This window comes from Dermacentor variabilis, chromosome 4 (genome assembly GCF_050947875.1).
Source record: "Dermacentor variabilis isolate Ectoservices chromosome 4, ASM5094787v1, whole genome shotgun sequence".
Lineage (NCBI taxonomy): Eukaryota > Metazoa > Arthropoda > Arachnida > Ixodida > Ixodidae > Dermacentor > Dermacentor variabilis.
The window spans coordinates 369,479-389,344 of NC_134571.1; the positions used below are offsets into that span (position 1 = coordinate 369,479).

At 49.5% G+C, this 19,866-nt stretch overlaps 1 protein-coding gene across 5 annotated transcripts in view; it reads right to left on the minus strand.

Moving 5' to 3' along the window:
* Positions 1 to 19,866, minus strand: part of tweek (transmembrane protein KIAA1109 homolog tweek) — a 703,556-nt gene that overhangs the window by 4,975 nt on the left and 678,715 nt on the right. For all 5 annotated transcript variants that reach the window (XM_075687924.1, XM_075687922.1, XM_075687923.1 and 2 more), the window contains 2 exons: positions 8,474 to 8,810; positions 8,234 to 8,362 (listed from right to left, as the gene is read on the minus strand). In XM_075687924.1, coding sequence (XP_075544039.1) covers positions 8,234 to 8,362; positions 8,474 to 8,810 — 466 coding nt within the window. The remainder of the gene's footprint in view (positions 1 to 8,233; positions 8,363 to 8,473; positions 8,811 to 19,866) is intronic.

The following is a 19,866-nucleotide window of genomic DNA, read 5'->3' on the forward strand; positions in this document are numbered from 1 at the left end:
CTGATATCTAGCGCACATCCTGTCGTCTTTCTTATCTATGTCAATCCAGCGCTATTGGGGCGAGGAGTTACGGAGTCGCCATCTGTCAGAAGCGCCTCCCTTGCGTAGTATGAGGGATCACATGGCACGCTCCTCACAGGTTTCACTTACGGCACTTAGGGAAGTTTTTGACTGTCGATATAGTAATCTTGGGCAAACTGAAAGCGCAGAATTGTTTACAGACGCTATCTCTTTACCGAATATGTACAGTGAACGCCACTGCGCGCGGTCGCTGCGATGGAGTCTCCCGAACCGGCTTGTTGCGTGAAAGGTAGGCAAAAGCTGAGAGTAAACTATGTGAAAGATGTTCTTATAGTGGGCTTGTTTGTATAACCAAATGAGGCATAACAGAATGAAGCCTCAATGCAGCGATTGCACGGGTTTGCAGCGACCGACTGCGCGTATGCATGCATGTCCGTGCACAACGTTTTGCTTTCGCTGTGAGCGTGTTTTCGCACCGTGTTGTGAGCTTTAGGCCGCAGCATATGAGCATTTGTCAGTACACTAGCAACCATTGTGGCGTGGACACTATAAGAACCGCTCAAAAATAATTTCGGTATAGAGACTTCGACGCCTACGGCGACTGTGATGTGCCGTCGCAATGATTCAATCTTTTTTTGTCTTCTGAATTCTTGGACATTTCAATATTATTTCTCAAGTTGCGTCACACTGTATGTTTATCGGTCTTCCCAGTGTGCGATTTCCCTTTCTTTTTCGTAATCCAGTGTATTAATTCATAACGCAAACACGACCATATGCCATGCCTTTTTTAAATGTACGTCTTACTGCTCCCTTTCTGTTCTAGTGAACTTGCCAACATCTAGCATCAACAAGTTCATAGACCAAACCAACATGACATTAGCCAGGCAGCAGGCGCGGGTGAGCGTCTCGGTGCGCGTTTTCTGCTAATCGCCGAACATCACGCAGTCCCGGCCCCGTAGCAGAAATCTTCCTCGCCTCTGTGCTTGCTCCATACCCGAGTTATAGCCGAAGGCTTTCTGCCGGTTCTAAGCTTCCCCAGCCAAGCTTCGCCAGCCAAGCTTCGCGCAGCTCCTTGCCCTGTGGCTATGTGTCAATAAGGTTGACACCGAGCTCCGTTGCGTACGTCCGGCACTGCGGCACTGAGCAGTAGCTTACCATGCTGCATGCCTACAAAGGCAGCCACTACCTATTATAATACTTTCAAATGTTGTCAAGCAGACACCCAAGGCGGTAAAGCCTCACCACCTAAACAGAACCGCGGCGCAGGTGGGACTTTAAACTTTCGTTTTCAACTCGCTTCGGCACTCGTGAAGCAGCCGACGCAGCCGCTGTGTCCACGTGATTCCTCATGCCACATGCGCGCCATACCACGCCGATGGTGGCGCCAGCTTTTCCAGTGGTGGAGCTCACCCCCAATGACTTCAACTGATCTACTATTCGATTTTTCGAATGCTCGATATATCTGATGTAGAAATCCGCACAGTGTCACATCTCTAGAGTTGGGAAGTTACCGCAAAAAACACGCGGGACGAAGGAAAAGACACAGTCTTGTGTGTTCTTTGCCGTAACTTCCCAAATCAGGATTCACCAACTGGCCTACTCCCACACTCTTCTAAGCCACATGTCGCGCGCTGCGGAGGCCCTTGTGCTCGATGCTGCACAAGCGAGTGTTTCACTTCATTTTCAACGCAAAAGGAGCGCCGAGGGCGCCTTGAACGGGGAACAGTAGCGGACTTTGTCACTGCAAGTGTTCCCCGACATTGGCCCGACAGTGCCCGAATGTCACAATTCACGGAACGGCACCGCGTCTGCCAGGCCCGCCTCTGTCGGCACAAGGTTCGTCGGGGTCGACATCAGCGATCTAGATGATAACGCGATGCGGACAGAGCGAACGGCAAGAAAAGCAGTGTGTATTTTTGTAAAGTGCAAAAGCATATGTGAAGCTGGGCCGATTAGACGCCGATAGGCACGCAGATTGTGTTGGATATGAGTACCAACAAACTTAACGCCACTTCGAGAGCAGTCAGTCTAACCCGCACACTTAATCTCTGGACCGATCACTGATGAGCCACCCGTACGAACATATTAACGGCAAGAATTCCACAATGGCTTGCGACCCGTTGTCACAGCAGCCAGCGTCCAATTTTAACACATCCTTCTTCCTTTCCTGCTGTGTGCATGAGAGCTGAACTATTTTATGTTTCCAACAGTATTTAAATGGACGGCTGAAATGCTTGAGCAGTTCAAAGACACGTCCAAAATTAGAGCTTCCATCAACTTAAAATTTGCAAGTTTTAACTAATAAGGTGCAACTGCACAATTGGTCGTGTGAATTGAAGGATGGTTTCCTTTTACTGAATACAGCTATACAAACGAAATTCCACAGTAGCCTATATATGGATTCAGCAAAATTTTAAACTGTGCGAGGAAGACAGGACATGAACAGAAACATAGACAAACACACGAAGTGTGTCAATGTGTTTTTGTGAGCGTGTCTCCGTGTGTGTGCGACTAGCCCAACAACATGCCTGACTATATATGGCCCTTGCGACACAATCTAGGGCATAAAAATGGCACATTTTGAAGCAATGCTCTTGTCAAACCTTCTACAACCCTCTCTAACAGTTGACACACAGCGATAAAATTAATTAAAATCAAGCGTCTGCTCGATAAGCAGCTATACACTGGCACCAATCAGAGTGTGTTAATGGAGCACACTGCAAACTCCCCGCCCCCAACTGACCCATGACCTCTCCAGGCTCACTTTCCTGCCACACTAAGCCACGTGGCTGTTTACACACCAAATACTAAGGTCAAAAGCCTTTGTTTTATTTAAAGTGCAGTTCCAAATGCAAGGAGAGGTGTTTTGTATGCTAGTATTTACCTAAGCGAAAAGATCAAGAAAGCACTATACTTGTGCGAACAATACATTGACAGGCAAGTACGCAGTCATTGCTTAGCCATCAAGGCATATATCCCACATAAGCTCACATAAAGTACCTTAGCAGAAGGATTTCCCAATTTAGTGTTTGGTGACCTCGTTAAAGCTGGTCATCCGGTCTTTCTCTGTTTCCAGTATTTGCAGTATTTCCCAGTGCAAGGGTTCTCAAACTTTCTGGCATTGGGGAACCCTACCAGCTTGCCCAAAGTGCAGCGGAACCCCTCCCCTCTCCCTCCTTCCACCAATGCCATAAGGCCTCATTAAAGAGAATGGAATTGGGAGAGGATGTTATGGCACTCTGGATCTGCCTAACTAAAGTAACACCACCATTGCACTTGATGAGAAACGGACAATAACACAAGGGAAAACGGTCTCATTCTTCTTTTTTTATGCAGAATCGACCATACAGCTACCGCCCTAAGCATCACATGCCATAAATGGCGTCGTCAAGCAAACAAAGTGTCATACGCACGAAGGCTTCTTTCATGTTTTAAAGAAATGTCGTAAGTCACTTACACTGTCAAAACATCTTCGATATACTGATCACAACGCTAAACCTAAATGCCTGCTTGAGCTGGTAAGCAGCGGTACCCTTTGGGCACACCGAAATTCTTGTCGCGCATTATAATTACGGAACCAATACAGTGCGGTAGCAAGCCGGCTTGTATCACAACTATGCCATGCTGACACTAACACGTCTGAACAACAAATAACATGTGAAGTTCCCGTGTGGCTGTTATGTACATAATGACGTTTAAATGGACAGTGCTGTCCATGGACAACAAGAGTTGATCAGGCTGATGGCGCTAAATTCAGGCTCTTAGCTCGCAGACCTGCCCAATTGATTCCCGCTCACGTGCTACAGTAGACTACATGTAAAAGTCCGTAAGCTTAGCTTAGGCTAGCTTATGTAGGCAAGTTGCACAGCAAGTTGCCCTACTCAATATGGCCGCATTTTCGCTAGTAACGCTGTGAAAGCTGAGATACGAGCTCTGAAAGCTCGGCTTGTACGGGGAATGGATGATGGCAGGAATTATGTCATCATCCTGCATGTTGACACTTCAATTACAATTCTACATTGTGCATTCTACGTTACATTGCACACGTGTGTCTGTCTCTTTCTTTGCCTTCATATAACAGTATAGCGCAGCAAGGAGAACGATACGATTCTCGCCTGAGGTCTACCATCTTGGTTATGTCAAAGGAGGTGTATGGTGAAGTGCACATGCAAGTTTTACATATTGTCTATTAAACTGCGCTTGAGAGCATGAATTAGGAGTGCTCGGTGCAGCCACCGTGGGCACGTAAGTCACATGTAACGAGTCTTGTATGCTAGTGCCATGTTGGCCTCTCGCTGCTCGCAAACTAACGAAGTTGGTGAACATATTCGCTCGTTATCTGGTCGCGGTGAGTTGGACTTCCGCGATTTGTCGCGTGCCATTGGCATGTTGATGCTAGGCACTGTATTGCCTATCTCATTAAGAGCCCATGCGGCACGGTGGTACCAACTTGTCGGCCACCAAGCTTGTTCGATGGAGGAGTTTAGGATGCTCATCCGCACGAATTCCTCCCTCCTGACTATGAGCGCCGCATGCATCGCGAGCTAGAGCGTTACACCACCCAACACCTCGACGAATCTCTGATCGAGTATGCCAGGGCTATGCAGGAGCTCTATCTTCTTGCTGACCCTTTGGTATCTGACGCTGTGAAGGTAGAGCGGGTCATTCTTCAAGCCCATCCAACCTTGGTTGCTTACCTTCAGAGCACCCGTTATCGTGACCCAAACGAGTTGGCCTCCGATGCGAAGCAGATTCAGGGCAACATACTAACACTGAAAGCCTACCGCCCGCCACCTCTCTCGAACCTCGTTGTGCGTGGGCTGGTGGTGACACGTCACCCTGTAACTCCCAAAATACGAGGCGGCCTCGGCCACGAGAGAACATCGAGATGCGCATGAGTTTTCTCACCGCATGAGTTTTTCTCGACCCGTACTCACATGTCCGGGCGCGCTGTTCTGCCCCACACGGCCAACGAGAACACGAACCCCACGCCCTTGCGCACGAGGGGAAATCCGATCGCGGTGTTGGCTAGTGAACGGAAGCTACCTAGCACTCTAGATGCGCCCAGGCCACCTCAATCGGACCAAGGCATTGTCTGCTACCATTGTCATGATAACAACTGATATATTGTTACAACCGGTATCGTTATAAGTGGGTTCAACTGTAATTACGTTGTGGGATTCTCACCCGTGCTCTTGGGACAAAGGAATGACAACACACTAGGGCAAACAATCACAAGGGCATTTATTGCACCTTTCATAGACTAATGCCTGCTAGCAGAGTTGCTATCCACAAAACATGCCAATGGGCGCGCGACAAGTCGCGGAAGTCCGACTCACCGCGACCGGATAACGAGCAAATATGTTCGCCTCATGTTGGACACCAACGCCTGGTCGTTCGCGTGTACGGTCACGCGAATGGTGGCACGTTCGAACGAGGCCTGACGAGATGGTCTCGCAGAAGCATGGAACGTCTGTGCAGCTTGCTGATCCCAAACCAAAGAGGAAGAGCCTTCTCCTTTCAGTGTCCAAGTAACCCCGCCGTTAGGAGGCATTAGCAGCGCAACACTTGCGCCATCTCTTGTACTGCACTTCAACCAGACCGATTGCCGCGGGCATCACAGCATCACGCAAGCCACGCGGTGAAACCGGATTGCAGGAGACGGGAGCTATGCAGGAAAACAACATATCAGGGCACGCGTGAGAGTCGCGCATCCCCACATCGTGTTGGAAAGAAACGCGAGAAAAACATACTAACCAGGAAAATGTACGATCAGAAGTCCCTAAAAATTGGCAGACTAAACTAAAGTTGGCATCTACATAATGCGAAGCACTGCATGTATCCTTGTAGCACGAGACGCCGATGCGAGCTGAGCTAGTGGGGCTCAAGCAGCCCCGAAACACGCATTGTCGTTTTTATGGCTTTGGCAAGATTACATTTGCGCTTAACGAATTCAGCCTGGGTCAGCAGCTTCTTCAAGCAGGGCATTTTGGCAGAAAGTTCTGATGTGCCTACTCACCGCAAATCGTAGCGGTAAAAGACATAGGTGTCTGCGCCGAGCTGGTATTGCCTAAGCGACCTGAGACGGACATTGTCATTTTCCTTTTGGTTAGTGCTTTGAGGCTGCGACTGGAAATATAAACAAAATCGAGCTGGCGGGCAACACAGGAATATGATGTCTATGATGCCGCCAGACGATGGCGCTCCCTTTGCACCGCATGCACAAGGGAACGGCAGCACATTTGGGTTATTGCCCACTAAAAGCGTGCAGTACGCTTCTAACAGCACTGCGGCCCATGCGCTATGAAACAGATAAGTGAAGATGCGTATTGCAATAGGGTTGGCGGCGATACCTGTGAATGAGGTGTGCTACGACCTGAATGGTTATTTGCAGATACCAGAACAACAAAACCTGCATTTTCACGTGAGATGGGCGGGCGAGTATCCCGGAGAAGCACTGTGGTGTGCGGCTTACTATTTTCGATCGGGCGTGCTTCGCACTTCTTATTTGCATGGGATCTAGCGGCTGGAACATGTATCATACGATCGCAGTTTGGCGACATACTGAATGCTGGTACCGAAAGATTGCGTTTTCTGGGAACATATGAATCGATAAAAAAAATCATGCAGAAAGTCCTCTGCGAGTTATCTAAGCATTCGTAAGCATTGTGCAAATTGTTCATCTTCATGCAGCCTGGTGTCATTATCAATATTATGAAACTTGATTGGGCCAGTACAAATGACTGTGCTGCAGCGATATAAACTGGTGCAGACAGTGGCGCAAAGAGCATTTATGATGCAAGCAAGGTACTGCAGGTGGCGGCGCCAGGTCTGCTGATGACGTTCCAATCTGCATAAGCCATTATCGGTCTTTAGCGCCTTATTCACCTGCATCAAATCCTTATGAACCGTGGCCAAACATACTCTGGGGGTGGCTTCGCATGGCACCGCCATGCTGGCCAAACCTTGAAAGTGATCTGCGATGCCTCCAAGGAGTGCCGACTGCTCTGACAGGAAATTGTACGTCATGAGCTGTATATGTCTGTGATCTCAAAATGGCAAAAAATTATTTCATCTTTGCACTGCCGCTTTACACATGACAGCTGCACGCAACTGCTTCTGCTGCGCGTGGCCTCCAAGATACCAGTGGTGTGCTGTGTAGTGTGGTCTACCTTGGCAGCCACGGGATGTCACGAAGAGCCCTTTTGCTGCCAAGACACTTAATTTTGGGTGGGGCTCTGCCCTCTTGGCTCCTCCCCTGTTTAGCTTTCAGCGCCCGGAGACGAAAAGTAAGAGAGCTGGGTATCACTGCGGTATAACTCCACTTGTAGTTGAAGGATTCGAAAAGTTTTTGCAGCATGATATTCGTAAGATGAATTCCTATAATAGCGAGGCCATTCTATAATTAGTTAGGAAAACGTTTCAGGGTCCTTTTAAGTCGATAAATTGTGGAAGTCATTTGGGAAAAACGGGATGGGGCTAGATGGGGAATCCTAAGATGCCGATTGTGTAACCCAGTTTGAGAACCCATGTCCTACAGGAAAACAGGCACAAACAGAAAGGATGAAGAGACCGAGAAAGGAAGAATGCTCCATTTCGTTCACCTTTTTGCGCCATATAGCAAATAATACGTGTTGCCAAAAAATTTCAGTTCGCAATTTAAAATTAGCATATTTATTCATACTTAGCACATCATTGTAACATTTCTGTTAAATCCATGCTATTATTACTTAAAATGCTGCATTTAACAGATCTAGAAGCACAAAAAGTTCCTTTTGAACCAACCGAGCCTTACTTAACATTTTTTTATATGCCACATAATGCATGCGTTTGCATTTTCATTGGTTAATACTGAAGTTTATATCATGCTTATTGATCACATATGAAACTGCTTAAGCAAGCCCATTTTCTGTTCAATTTGTTCATGTTTCCATATGTTGTTTAAGTGATATAATTTGTGCTCTACTGTACTTATAATTGCTGCCTTTCTCATTTGTTTTATAGTTGTATTTATTACTGTTGCTGCGTTAACTAAGTTTACTTTTCCTTTCATTTATATCATGTACAGGAGGTCCCAATTCTGTCTTCGACTCCGGGACCTCCTCCTGTATATTACATGTTGTAATAACTTCGTATACAGTAATAAAATTTGATTCTGATTCTGACCGTGATGTCTGAGACAGCGAGCAGGGCAAGTAAGTAAGAAACTAACCACCGTCTTTTTCTCGGATGTACGACACGATCAGGTTGTGCAGGAAAAAGAAAGCTTCTGCATCCACAGCCACAAAGATATGGTCGTCAAACTCCGTGACAAAGCTGCACTCCACCACTGGTCTGGAATCTGAAAAGAGAAGTGATGTTTTACTGTGCAATGCAAGCTTCACAAATACCTCCTGAAAATGACAAGCTTTAAAAAGGAGGCATTAAAAACAGGAGGGCCACACCAACTGACCGTCAGGTCCCGGACTGTGCTCGCCCTGCAGCTGCTCTGTCTTCATGTGCAGCTCAAGGCTGGGGAAGGCAAAGATCATCTCCATTGTGTGGCCAGCCTCGGGTGGCCGTGGTGGTGTGGGTCGTCCTTCAAACACAGGGAAACGACCCACGTCATCCAGCTCACTGCTGGCAAATGCATACTGGAACCACTCGCTCACACTCTTGAACTGCGGTGGGAAGAGGACGTTGCGACTGATGCGGCACACGGTGGCCATACTGCCAGTGCTGCCCGAAGATCCGGCCGCATGACCCAGACGAAAAGTCAGGTGCTGCACGACATGTGTGTCCACAGCCGCCTGTGGGAATGTACCAACATTTTGTCACAACATTATGCCGGGACAAGGTCTAGTTTGTTACCCATACCGAAGCAGCACAATAGGGATATAGCAAAGGCAGGCACAGTGCCAATTAGAACTGACTTATTGCTGTGATGGACAAATAGTTTACAATCATATCTACATAATTTCAAGTTGAATGGGCAGAACAATTTATTCAGATTAAACAGAGTTGTAATTAAAGGAAGTCCACTGAATGGAGATGTTACGTGTTGCTCTGCGTTATGCGGTGCATGTGCACTGAGCTAACACACGAGTGAGGGGTTTCAAAAGTGCGGCTTCATAGCAGTGCGGCATGTGCTGTCGTGAAGCCACATTTCCAAACTAAATATTTGCTGCTCTAAAGCCGCACCTCACGGCAGAATTCACACATAACCCGCAGCCCAACTTTATTTTTATACTTTGTGAACTTTTTGCTGCTAGTTATACACGCCAAAATATGGTACTTGCAACAAAAGATGGAAGCAGCAGCCAGTGCATGGCTGCAATGCATGGTCGGAAGCGCCGCTGCATGAGTTGGCGTGTTGCTGAGAGCATGGTGGGATGAGATGTTCAAAGGAATCGTCGCAAACACTTACAGATTCAAATTACTGGGTGATTTCACACATTGAAATACACTTTATTTTGACAGGACCAAAACATCAATTCAAATAAACTGGAAGTTTGAATTAAGTGTGTTTAAATTCATTACATTACACTGTAGCACCACAGACAGGTACACTTGGTCAAGCAGATGAAAAAAAAAAAGATTAAGAAGTCTTCTTAAGTGGCCATTGTGCCTGAGAAAGGAAGCAGTGCAATATAACGCTATTAAGAGAATTTCGTGCGGGCCCCCCAGTACCGAAACAGGTTGTGCAACAGGTCGCGAGCAGAAAATCAGTATACCCACTGTTGAAACCAAGCTGACTCGAGCTGCAACCTGTCCCAAATATGTAAACATGAACATGCAATTATCTCAGGCTGATTTTAGCAGATGCAATGAAAAGAACAAAACAACTACGTGTTACTTATGTTTACCTAGGAAAAACACGGAAGGCAGGAGATGGTAATTCAAGATGATAAGCAAAAGAAGAACAAGGTGAAAGCCGGAGCCAACGTTTCGACAAGTAATCTTTCTCCAGGTGACACAGTTTCCTCTGCACAGTATACATAGGGTTGTTCATTTTCGGACTTTATATATTTTTAAAGGGGGGTAAAAATCAGGTGGTATTTCTCAAATGATAATCAGGAAGAAATCAGCTTTTGTGAAACCAAGCTGAAATACGGGGTTTTTTGCGTTAAATCTACAGATGTGCTAAGTAATACACTCAGTTTATTTCATCAGAAGGTATGACAGGCTTCTTAACACTAATGCATTAAAATTGGTGTTTGTTTCAAGCTGGTAATCTGGGGGGGACATCACAGTTTTCTAGCAAATACTTTCCGAAATTTGGCATTTGTTTGGAAAAGAATCAGTAATGGTGACAGCAAAGAGCATTCATCATCATCATCATCAGCCTGGTTACGCCCACTGCAGGGCAAAGGCCTCTCCCATAATTCTCCAACAACCCCGGTCATGTACTAATTGTGGCCATGCCATGCCTGCAAACTTCTTAATCTCATCCGCCCACCTAACTTTCTGCCGCCCCCTGCTACGCTTTCCTTCCCTTGGGATCCAGTCCGTAACCCTTAATGACCATCGGTTATCTTCCCTCCTCATTACATGTACTGCCCATGTCCATTTCTTTTTCTTGATTTCAACTAAGATGTCGTTAACTCGCGTTTGTTTCCTCACCCAATCTGCTCTTTTCTTATCCCTTAACGTTACACCTATCATTCTTCTTTCCATAGCTCGTTGCGTCGTCCTCAATTTGAGTAGAACCCTTTTCGTAAGCCTCCAGGTTTCTGCCCCATATGTGAGTACTGGTAAGAAACAGCTGTTATATACTTTTCTTTTGAGGGATAATGGCAACCTCCTGTTATGATCTGAGAATGCCTGCCAAACGCACCCCAGCCCATTCTTATTCTTCTGATTATTATCGTCTCATGATCCGGATCCGTCGTCACTACCTGCCCTAAGTAGATGTATTCCCTTACGACTTCCAGTGCCTCGCTGCCTATTGTAAATTGCTGTTCTCTTCGGAGACTGTTAAGCATTACTTTAGTTTTCTGCAGATTAATTTTTAGACCCACTCTTCTGCTTTGCCTCTCCAGGTCAGTGAGCATGCATTGCAATTGGTCCCCTGAGTTACTAAACAAGGCAATATCATCAGTTAATCGCAAGCTACTAAGGTATTCTCCTTTAAATCTAATCCCCAATTCCTCCCACTCCAGGTCTCTGAATATCTCCTGTAAACACGCTGTGAATAGCATTGGAGATATCGTATCTTTCTGCCTGACGCCTTTCTTTATTGGGATTTTGTTGCTTGCTTTATGGAGGACTACGGTGGCTGTGGAGCCGCTATAGATATCTTTCAGTATTTTTACATACGGCTCGTTTGCACCCTGATTCCGCAATGCCTCCATGACTGCTGAGGTTTCGACAGAATCAAACGCTTTCTCGTAATCAATGAAAGCTATATATAGGGGTTGGTTATATTCCGCACATTTCTCTATCACCTGATTGATAGTGTGAATATGATCTATTGTTGAGTAGCCTTTACGGAATCCTGCCTGGTCCTTTGCTTGACAGAAGTCTAAGGTGTTCCTGATTCTATTTGCGATTACCTTAGTAAATAGTTTGTAGGCAACGGACAGTAAGCTGATCGTTCTATAATTTTTCAAGTCTTTGGCGTCCCCTTTCTTATGGATTAGGATTATGTTAGCGTTCTTCCAAGATTCCGGTACGCTGGAGGTCATGAGGGATTGCGTATACAGGGTGGCCAGTTTCTCTAGAACAATCTGTCCACCATCCTTCAACAAATCTGTTGTTACCTGATCCTCCCCAGCTGCCTTCCCCCTTTGCATATCTCCCAAGGCTTTCTTTACTTCTTCCGGCGTTACCTTTGGGATTTCGAATTCCTCTAGACTATTTTCTCTTCCATTATCGTCGTGGGTGCCACTGGTACTGTATAAATCTCTATAGAACTCCTCAGCCACTTGAACTATCTCATCCATATTAGTAATGATATTGCCGGCTTTGTCTCTTAACGCATACATCTGATTCTTGCCAATTCCTAGTTTCTTCTTCACTGTTTTTAGGCTTCCTCCGCTCCTGAGAGCATGTTCAATTCTATCCATATTATACTTCCTTATGTCAGCTGTCTTACACTTGTTGATTAACTTCGAAAGTTCTGGCAGTTCTATTCTAGCTGTAGGGTTAGATGCTTTCATACATTGGCGTTTCTTGATCAGATCTTTCGTCTCCTGCGATAGTTTTGATAAGAGCATTGATAACTTCTAAAAAATGAAACGTTTTATTCACGAAAAGCTGGTCATGCAACATGTTGGTCTCCATTCGAGACCTGTCCAGTTGTTGAACGTTTCTCAGCTGGGAGAAAGTTCTCTCGGCCTCACAGCTTCCATTAGCTAGGCACAATGTCAGTGAAGTGTTTGCTATCCTGGGGTAGAGATGGGTACAGTCATGCCAATACTCAATGAGTTCAACAGCTGTGTTTGTGGCGCTTGCTTCCAGCAAGTACTGGTTGAACTTGCCGTGAAGTGAACATACACCGTCGGTTACAGACATGAACAGAGGTCAGTAGTCATCAAATGACTGCCCCAATAGACGCTTTTGAAATGGATCCAGGACAGCTCCCAACTTCCACAAAGTTAGCTGGTTTTCCTCTTTGTCTGAGGCATTCCGTTCAACAGTGCAGTGCCATTTTATGGCGAGTTTCATGCAGAACTTTTCACATGTTTTTACTAATCTGGTGCTGCTCTTGGGTAACATAGACAAAACAGGTCTGGCCTGATCGCTTTTACCGATCATAGTTGAAAACTCGCTGACAGTCTCCTGCAGCTTGACGTTTACCAGGTGATCAAAGCTGGGCATCAGAAGTTTTATGCTTTCAAGGGTTTTCTGGGCCTCTAAAAGGGGCAGACTGTGTCTCTCATCAGGATTACCTTCGAAGCTGGGAAATGGAAAGAACACTTGCGGAAACGTCCATGTCGGCGTTGGCAGGCGTGTGTACAGGGTAACGGGACAAGCAGTCAGCGTCCTCGTGTAGGCGACCAGACCTATACACCACCGAATAGGAATACTCTTGTAGCCGCAAAGCCCGTCGTCCAAGCCTCCCTGTGGGATCTTTTAATGACGAAAGCCAAGAGAGGGCGTGGTGGTCTGTTACAATAGAAAAGGGCCTGCCGTATAAATAGAGGAGAAATTTCGCCACTGCCCACACAACGTTTAAACATTCGCGCTCGGTAATAGAGTAGTTCCGCTCCTCAGGTGACAAAAGACGCCTAGCGTACGCGATGACACGTTCATGGCCGTGTTGAACTTGTGCCAAGACGGCACCGATTCCGTGGCCACTGGCATCGGTGCGCACCTCTGTAGGGGCTGAAGTCGCGAAGTGTCCTAGAATCTGTGGGGCGGTGAGCATGGTGGTAAGGAGTGAAAAGGCGGTGGCCTGAGCGGATCCCCATGAAAACGGCACACTTTTCTTCAGGAAATCTGTGAGAGGGCATGCTATGGTGCCAAAATCTTTAACAAAGCGCCGGAAGTAAGAGCAGAGGCCCATAAGACTTCGGATATCTTTTGTGGACCGTGGAACAGAAAACTCTTTCACTGCGTGAATTTTCTCGGGGTCCGGTCGGATGCCAGTCGCATTGACGACATGTCCAAGAACAGTAATCTCACGATGGCCGAAGTAACATTTTTTGGAGTTGAGCTGTAGACCGGCCTTGCGAAAAACGGCAAGTACAGCTGAAAGGCGCTCAATGTGTGTGCTGAATGAGGGCGAGAACACAATAACATCTAGGTAGCAGAGACAAGTCGACCACTTGAATCCTTGGAGTAATGAGTCCTTCATACTCTCAAAAGTAGCTGGAGCATTGTATAGCCCAAAAGGCATAACTTTGAAGTGCTAAAGACCATCAGGCATTATAAAAGCGGTCTTTTCACAATCTAGATCATCGACAGCGATTTGCCAATATCGGGACCGTAGGTCGATGGACGAAAAATACTGTGCCCTGTATAGGCAATCGAGGGCGTCATCGATATGAGGTAGTGGGTAGAGGTCCTTCTTCGTGATGCAGTTTAGGTGGCGGTAATCAACACAGAATCTCCATGAGCCGTCCTTCTTTTTGACAAGCACGACAGGAGATGCCCAGGGATTCGACGATGGTTCAATGATGTCTTTCGCTAGCATCTTGTCTACGTGCCGCTCTGAAGCTGAAACTCAGTATGGTCGCTTATGGATGGGTGGATTATCTCCTGTATGTATACGATGTTTGACAAGTGACGTCTGGCCTAAGGGTCGGTTGTTCAGGTCAAATATATCCTTGTAGGAAAGCAAGAGACTGCAGAGCTGTTCAGTCTCCGCAGGAGTGAGATTCGGGGCGATCATTTTCCTAATGTCGTTGTCAGTACATTTGGCAGACCAGAGAGGCTCACAGGAAGCGTCGACGGCGAAAGTTTCAACGCAACTAACTTCTAAAGCAGTGATTGTAGCCAGGGTGATATCTTTAGGCAGAGTTTGCTTAGCGAGCCCGAAATTCACCACAGGGAGTGTGGGGTTCTCAACCCGTACTCTTGGGACAAAGGAACGACAACACAGTAGTGCAAACAATCACAAGGGCATTTATTGCACCTTTCATAGATCAATGCCTGCTAGCCGAGTTGCTATCCCCAAACATGCCGATGGGCACGCGACAAATCTAGGAAGTCCGACTCACCGCGACCGGATAGCGAGCGAATATGTCCGCCCCATGCTGGAACCCAACGCCTGGTCGTTCGCACGTAGGGTCACGTGAACGGTGGCACGTTCGAAGGAGGCCACGCGAGACGGTCTCGCAGAAGCATGGATCGGTGCACGCGCGGGACGTCCGCGGTGTTCGCCGACCCGCAGCCAAAGAGGAAGCGCTTCAACCTCTCCGACCGCCCCGGGCGCCAGGCCACGCGGCGAAGCCGCACTGCAGGAGACGGGAGCTATGCGGGAAAACAAGATATCAGGGGATGCGTGAGAGTTGCGCATCCCCACAGGAGGTATGTGCGATTGTCTGTGACCCTCAGTATTGTATGCAAGATCAGTAACGCTGTACGTGAGAATGATGGCAGTTATGGGAGCGGAGATGTAATCACCATCGGGACCTGGCATAGAAGGCAACATTTCGATGTATGTCAAGACCTGCGGTGGAATGTGAACAAAATCAGTCGGTCTTAGGCGAATTTCGTGTGGTGTTGGAGTAATGTCCAGTAGAGGTAGGTCAAAACGAACAGTATTTGAAGAACAATCGATGAGCGCTGAGGAAGTCTAGGCCTAGGACGGGGTCATGGGGGCATTGGCCAAGCACAGTGAAAAGAATGACAGTATGGCGGCCGGAAATGCTCACACGGGCAGTACACAATCCGACCACGGTCACCGGGCTACCGTCGGCAATTCGTAAGAACGGAGTAACGGCAGGCGTAACAATTTTCTTTAAATGGCGGCGTAGGCGACTGGTCATAATCGATGTGTGCGCCGGTATTTATAAGGGCTGTGACGGGTGTGCCATCAACTTGGAAATCAAGGTTATGTCTTGTAAGCAGCGTCAAAGGAGGATTTTGGGGCGAATCTGACATTACAGCACCACCTCGAGGTGCTGAATTGCCTAGTTTTCCTGCTGGGACAGTCCTGGGTCAGGTCACGTTTTCGCTTGGTGGTGGCGAGCTAGATTGGTTGATACAGGAAGAGGTCGCTGCAGTATTTGTGTGTGAAGTGATTTTTGAAAAGGAGACGGAAGAGATGAGTGCAGCGCCGTAACTGTCTCCCACAGGAGGGCACCTCAACAGCACTGCACAGGGAAGGGGAAATGGGGAGAAAAAGGTGAAAGAGAGAAAGACAGGAGGAACGTGGCAAGGGCAAAAAAAAGATGAAAATGCGAGTGCGGGGCTTTCAAGTGCGTCGCATTGCAATAGTCCAGCAGTGCCGAAAGAGCGTGCTTCACGATGGACGAGTGGGCTGCAGGGAATAGCAGCGCGGTCGCCGTATCGTAAGTCAGTCCCAGTCGTCGATAGACTGCACACAAGTCCGTGCGCTGCACACCGAAGGCAGGGCAGTGTAGTAGCAAGTGGTCGAGCGTCTCCAAATCGCCGCAGTTGCTGCACGCGGGGCGGCCAATTCCCTGCAGCCTGTGCGTTCTGGCAGCCGTCTTGTAGCAGCCGACGCGCAGGCGAAGGAGGAAGGAGCGGTCCGCCCGAGAGAAGCCGACGCGGGGGAGGAGTCGAAGTGACGTAGTACCTGCGGCGATGCGCTGGTCCGGGTGCTGTGCGCGGAGCGCGCGCAGAATAGTTGTTTTCGCCACGTCGAAACCGTTGACCGAGGTCGCGAGGGGGAAGCGACAGGAATGAGCCTGCTTTGCGAGAGCGTCGGCGGCTTTGTTCCCTTGCAGGCCAATGTGCGCCGGAACCCATTGCAACGCCAAATCGCAGCCCTGGCTGACGAGATGGCGGAGCTTTGAGCCGACGCGCTGCACCAAAGGAGGTCCCAGGTAATCCTTCGCCAGCATACACAGTGCCGCGCGCGAGTCCGAAAGGATCGCGGCAGAAACAACACTGCACTGTTGAAGCAGGAGATCAGCTGCTAGGTCGATCGCCGCAAGCTCGGCCACCGTCGACGGCGACACAACACGAAGGCGGCACTGCCGTGTAGCACAAATATCCGGCGCCGTGCACGCTGCAGCACCGGAACCATCACTCGCCACTGGGCCATCGGTGTAAACAAACAGCCGGCCCCCCAGGCGCTCGTGCAGAAGTGCGGCCGTTTCCTGCTGCATAGCACAAACAGCTGTTCGACGCTTGCACTTGACGCCCGGCACCGTGGTGTTGACATCGAGTAGCGCGGAGGCGTGCGGCGAGACCGGCAGGGGTAGGAGTTGCGGCGTCGACGCGACGAGTGCGCTGAATTCGGTGGCACGCTGGCACTGCCCGAGCCTTCGAGGGTATGGAGGCGACACACGAGGCGTTGTCCCTGTGGCGAACGTTGAAGGCGCTCGATGTCGTTCATCGCTTGCTTCCGTGCGCGAAGTGAGGGCGGCCAGTCTCCCGCTTCGGCGAGAGTTGCTCCCACTTGCGAGTTGCGAGGAAGCCCGTAAAGTTGGCGGATTACGGTGCGGTGCTCCATATCGATCGCCCTCCAGTTGGCGGCTCTGACGTTGGTAATGGGCAGTGCATAGAGCGCACGCGACGTTGCTACCGAGTTGTAGACTCGGAGCGCAAGTTGCGGTGTGCATCCACGACCACGGGCGAGCAGGGAGCGTGCGGCGCCGGCCACCTTCTTCGAGTCCTTGCATAGCTGGGAGACGGCGGCGTCGAAGCTGAGCCGGCAGTCGATGTTGAGGCCGAGATAACGCACTTTTCTCTGCCACGGGAGGGGGCTTCCACGCAGCACGAGTGGCGGTACTTCGAAGCGCGCACGAGAGCGGGGATGCACCAACAGCGCCTCAGTTTTTGATGCCGAGAGCTGTAGCCCAATGCTGGCGAGGTGTTCATCCACAGCGTTGATCGCCGACTGCAGTGACTCTCGTACTGGATAGCCGGGGTCCGTGGGCCCGCACGCAAACAGCGCAATGTCGTCGGCGTAAATCGCCACACGGACTTCGTGTGCTGTGATCTTTGGAATAAAATCAGGGAGCCTTGCCAGTGCGAGGTTGAATAGAAACGGGCTGATGACGCTGCCCTGTGGAACGCCGGAAGTCACGCTTCGGGTGGAGCTGAGCGCGTTGCCAACTCGGACTGTGAGCGTGCGGTCACTGAGGAAGGCCGCAACGTAGTCGAAGAGGCGGCCGGTGACATGCAGCTCACGTAGTGCTTGAGTGATGGTGGTATGGGGCAGACCATCGAATGCGCCTTGCACGTCAAGCAGCACGAGATATCCAGCCTCACGGCGACTTACCGCGTCCTCGAGTGTAGCCACAACATCCGCGAGCGAGTCCGATGTTGAGCGCAGTCGCCGGAATCCACTCTGTTCGGGGGCGAAAGCGTCGAGGGCGGAAGCGATCCACTCAAGGCGGTGCAAAGCCATGGCCTCCAGTGTTTTGCCGGCTACCGAGGTAAGCGACACTGGACGATACGAGCTGGTGTTCGTGGCCGCTTTGCCGCGCTTGAGTATGGGCACGACGATCGCTTCCTTCCACTCAGCAGGGATGATGCCGCTGTGCCACACACCGTTGAATGCCTCGAGCAGTGAAGGGAGCTGCGCTGCATCGATGTTCCTCAGGACCTGATGTGTCAGTTCGTGGGCGCCAGGCGCGGAACGTCGTTTACGCGTGTTCAACACCCTTCGCAACTCACTGAGTGTAAAGTCCGCCGAACACAACACCTCGATATGTTCCAAAATTGCACGCGTAGGAAAATAGCGCAGGGGAGCGAGCAGTTCAGCCTTGTTGTACGGCGGGAGTGCGCAGGCTGCACTCGGCACGTTCACACCGAAGGCGGAGCGGACAAGCGGACAAGCGGATCCGGCCAAGCGGCCGCGGATTTTCCGCAAAGCGGAAAATCCGCGGCCGCTTGGCCGGATCGCGCCCGGACCGATTTTTTCCGCGCGGATAAGTTGGCCGCTTTGGCCGCAGCCAATCAGAACCCGACACTGCGGAAGCGCTGGTGAACGAATGTAAACGAATGTCTTTCTCTGGGCTTTTCGCTTCTGTTATTCAAAAGCGTCAAAACGGCAAGTTGGGCCACTTGGTTGGGATTCATAGTAAGGTTTGTTACAGCGCAACACAAGACAAGGACAAAAGAAGGTATAAAACGACGACACGGCGCCGTGTTGTCGCTTTATACCTTCTTTTTTCCTTGTCTTGTGTTGCGCTGTAACAAATCTTGAAAGTCGACTAGACAAGTGACGAGTAAAATGCCAACGATCTCGTCTTCTTCGTCTGAGCTTATTTTGCAGAAGTAGATAGCGGACGGGAGCGCGCCGACCCACGAAGAAAAAATATCGAAAGTGCGCGCACAAACCCAAAGTGCCGCGAGTTGGCGCCACATCCTTGAAATTGCTGATACACGTGATACTTGCTTGTAAACAACTTCACCCTGCAGTTGAATCTAACGGGGAACTATTCAAAGCCTTGGGTTTTAAAGACAGTGAAAGTAGAATAGACTTTGAACAGGTAGAAATAACTAAACGGAGGCTATCTGATTGGTGGACAATATCAACGCAAAAGTAAAGGAGTAAATACATAGGTATGCATGCATATAGAACCATTAAAGGCTAGGTGGCGCGCGCCGCCGCCGCCCGATTCAAAGGGTTGAGCCACAACCATCCATCCATTCATCCATCCATGCTAAAGAAAAATCGAGATGCCCCTCCTTCCCGGCGGCGCGGATAGCCAGACAACGCGGCCGGTCTGAACAGGCGTGAGCACTCGCCGCCTCGCCGCTTTGAAAATCCGCTTGTCCGCTTAGACGCTCCGCTTTCGGTGTGAATGTGTCACGGGGCGTGCAGCGGGTAACGGCGGCGCGAAGGAATCCGCGAATAGTTCTGCCAGTTGCTGTGTGCTCAAGCCCTGAGCTACTGCGATGGAGAGTGCAGGGTGGCGGGGATCTTCGGGTGAAGGAGGGCAGCGAGAATGCGCCAAGGGCGCGACTTGTCGCGACTATCCTCCAACGACACACAAAGGCTCTGCCAGCTCTGGTTTCGGCGCTGCCTGGCGTGACGGCGGCATGCAGCGTCAAGGCGGTTATATATCGACCAATGTTCCACCTTGTCGCTTCTGATGGCACGGCGTTCGGTGCGACGACGGACAGCGCGCAAGTTGAGGAGCTTCATATCGGGGGCCGGCGTTCCAGCAGGCACCACGCACGATTTGGTGGCGGCGTTCACGCACCTTGAAATATGCGTGAGGAAATCTGTGTTCGCCGGAGGGGGTGTGGCGCAGAGTGATCGGAACTTGGACC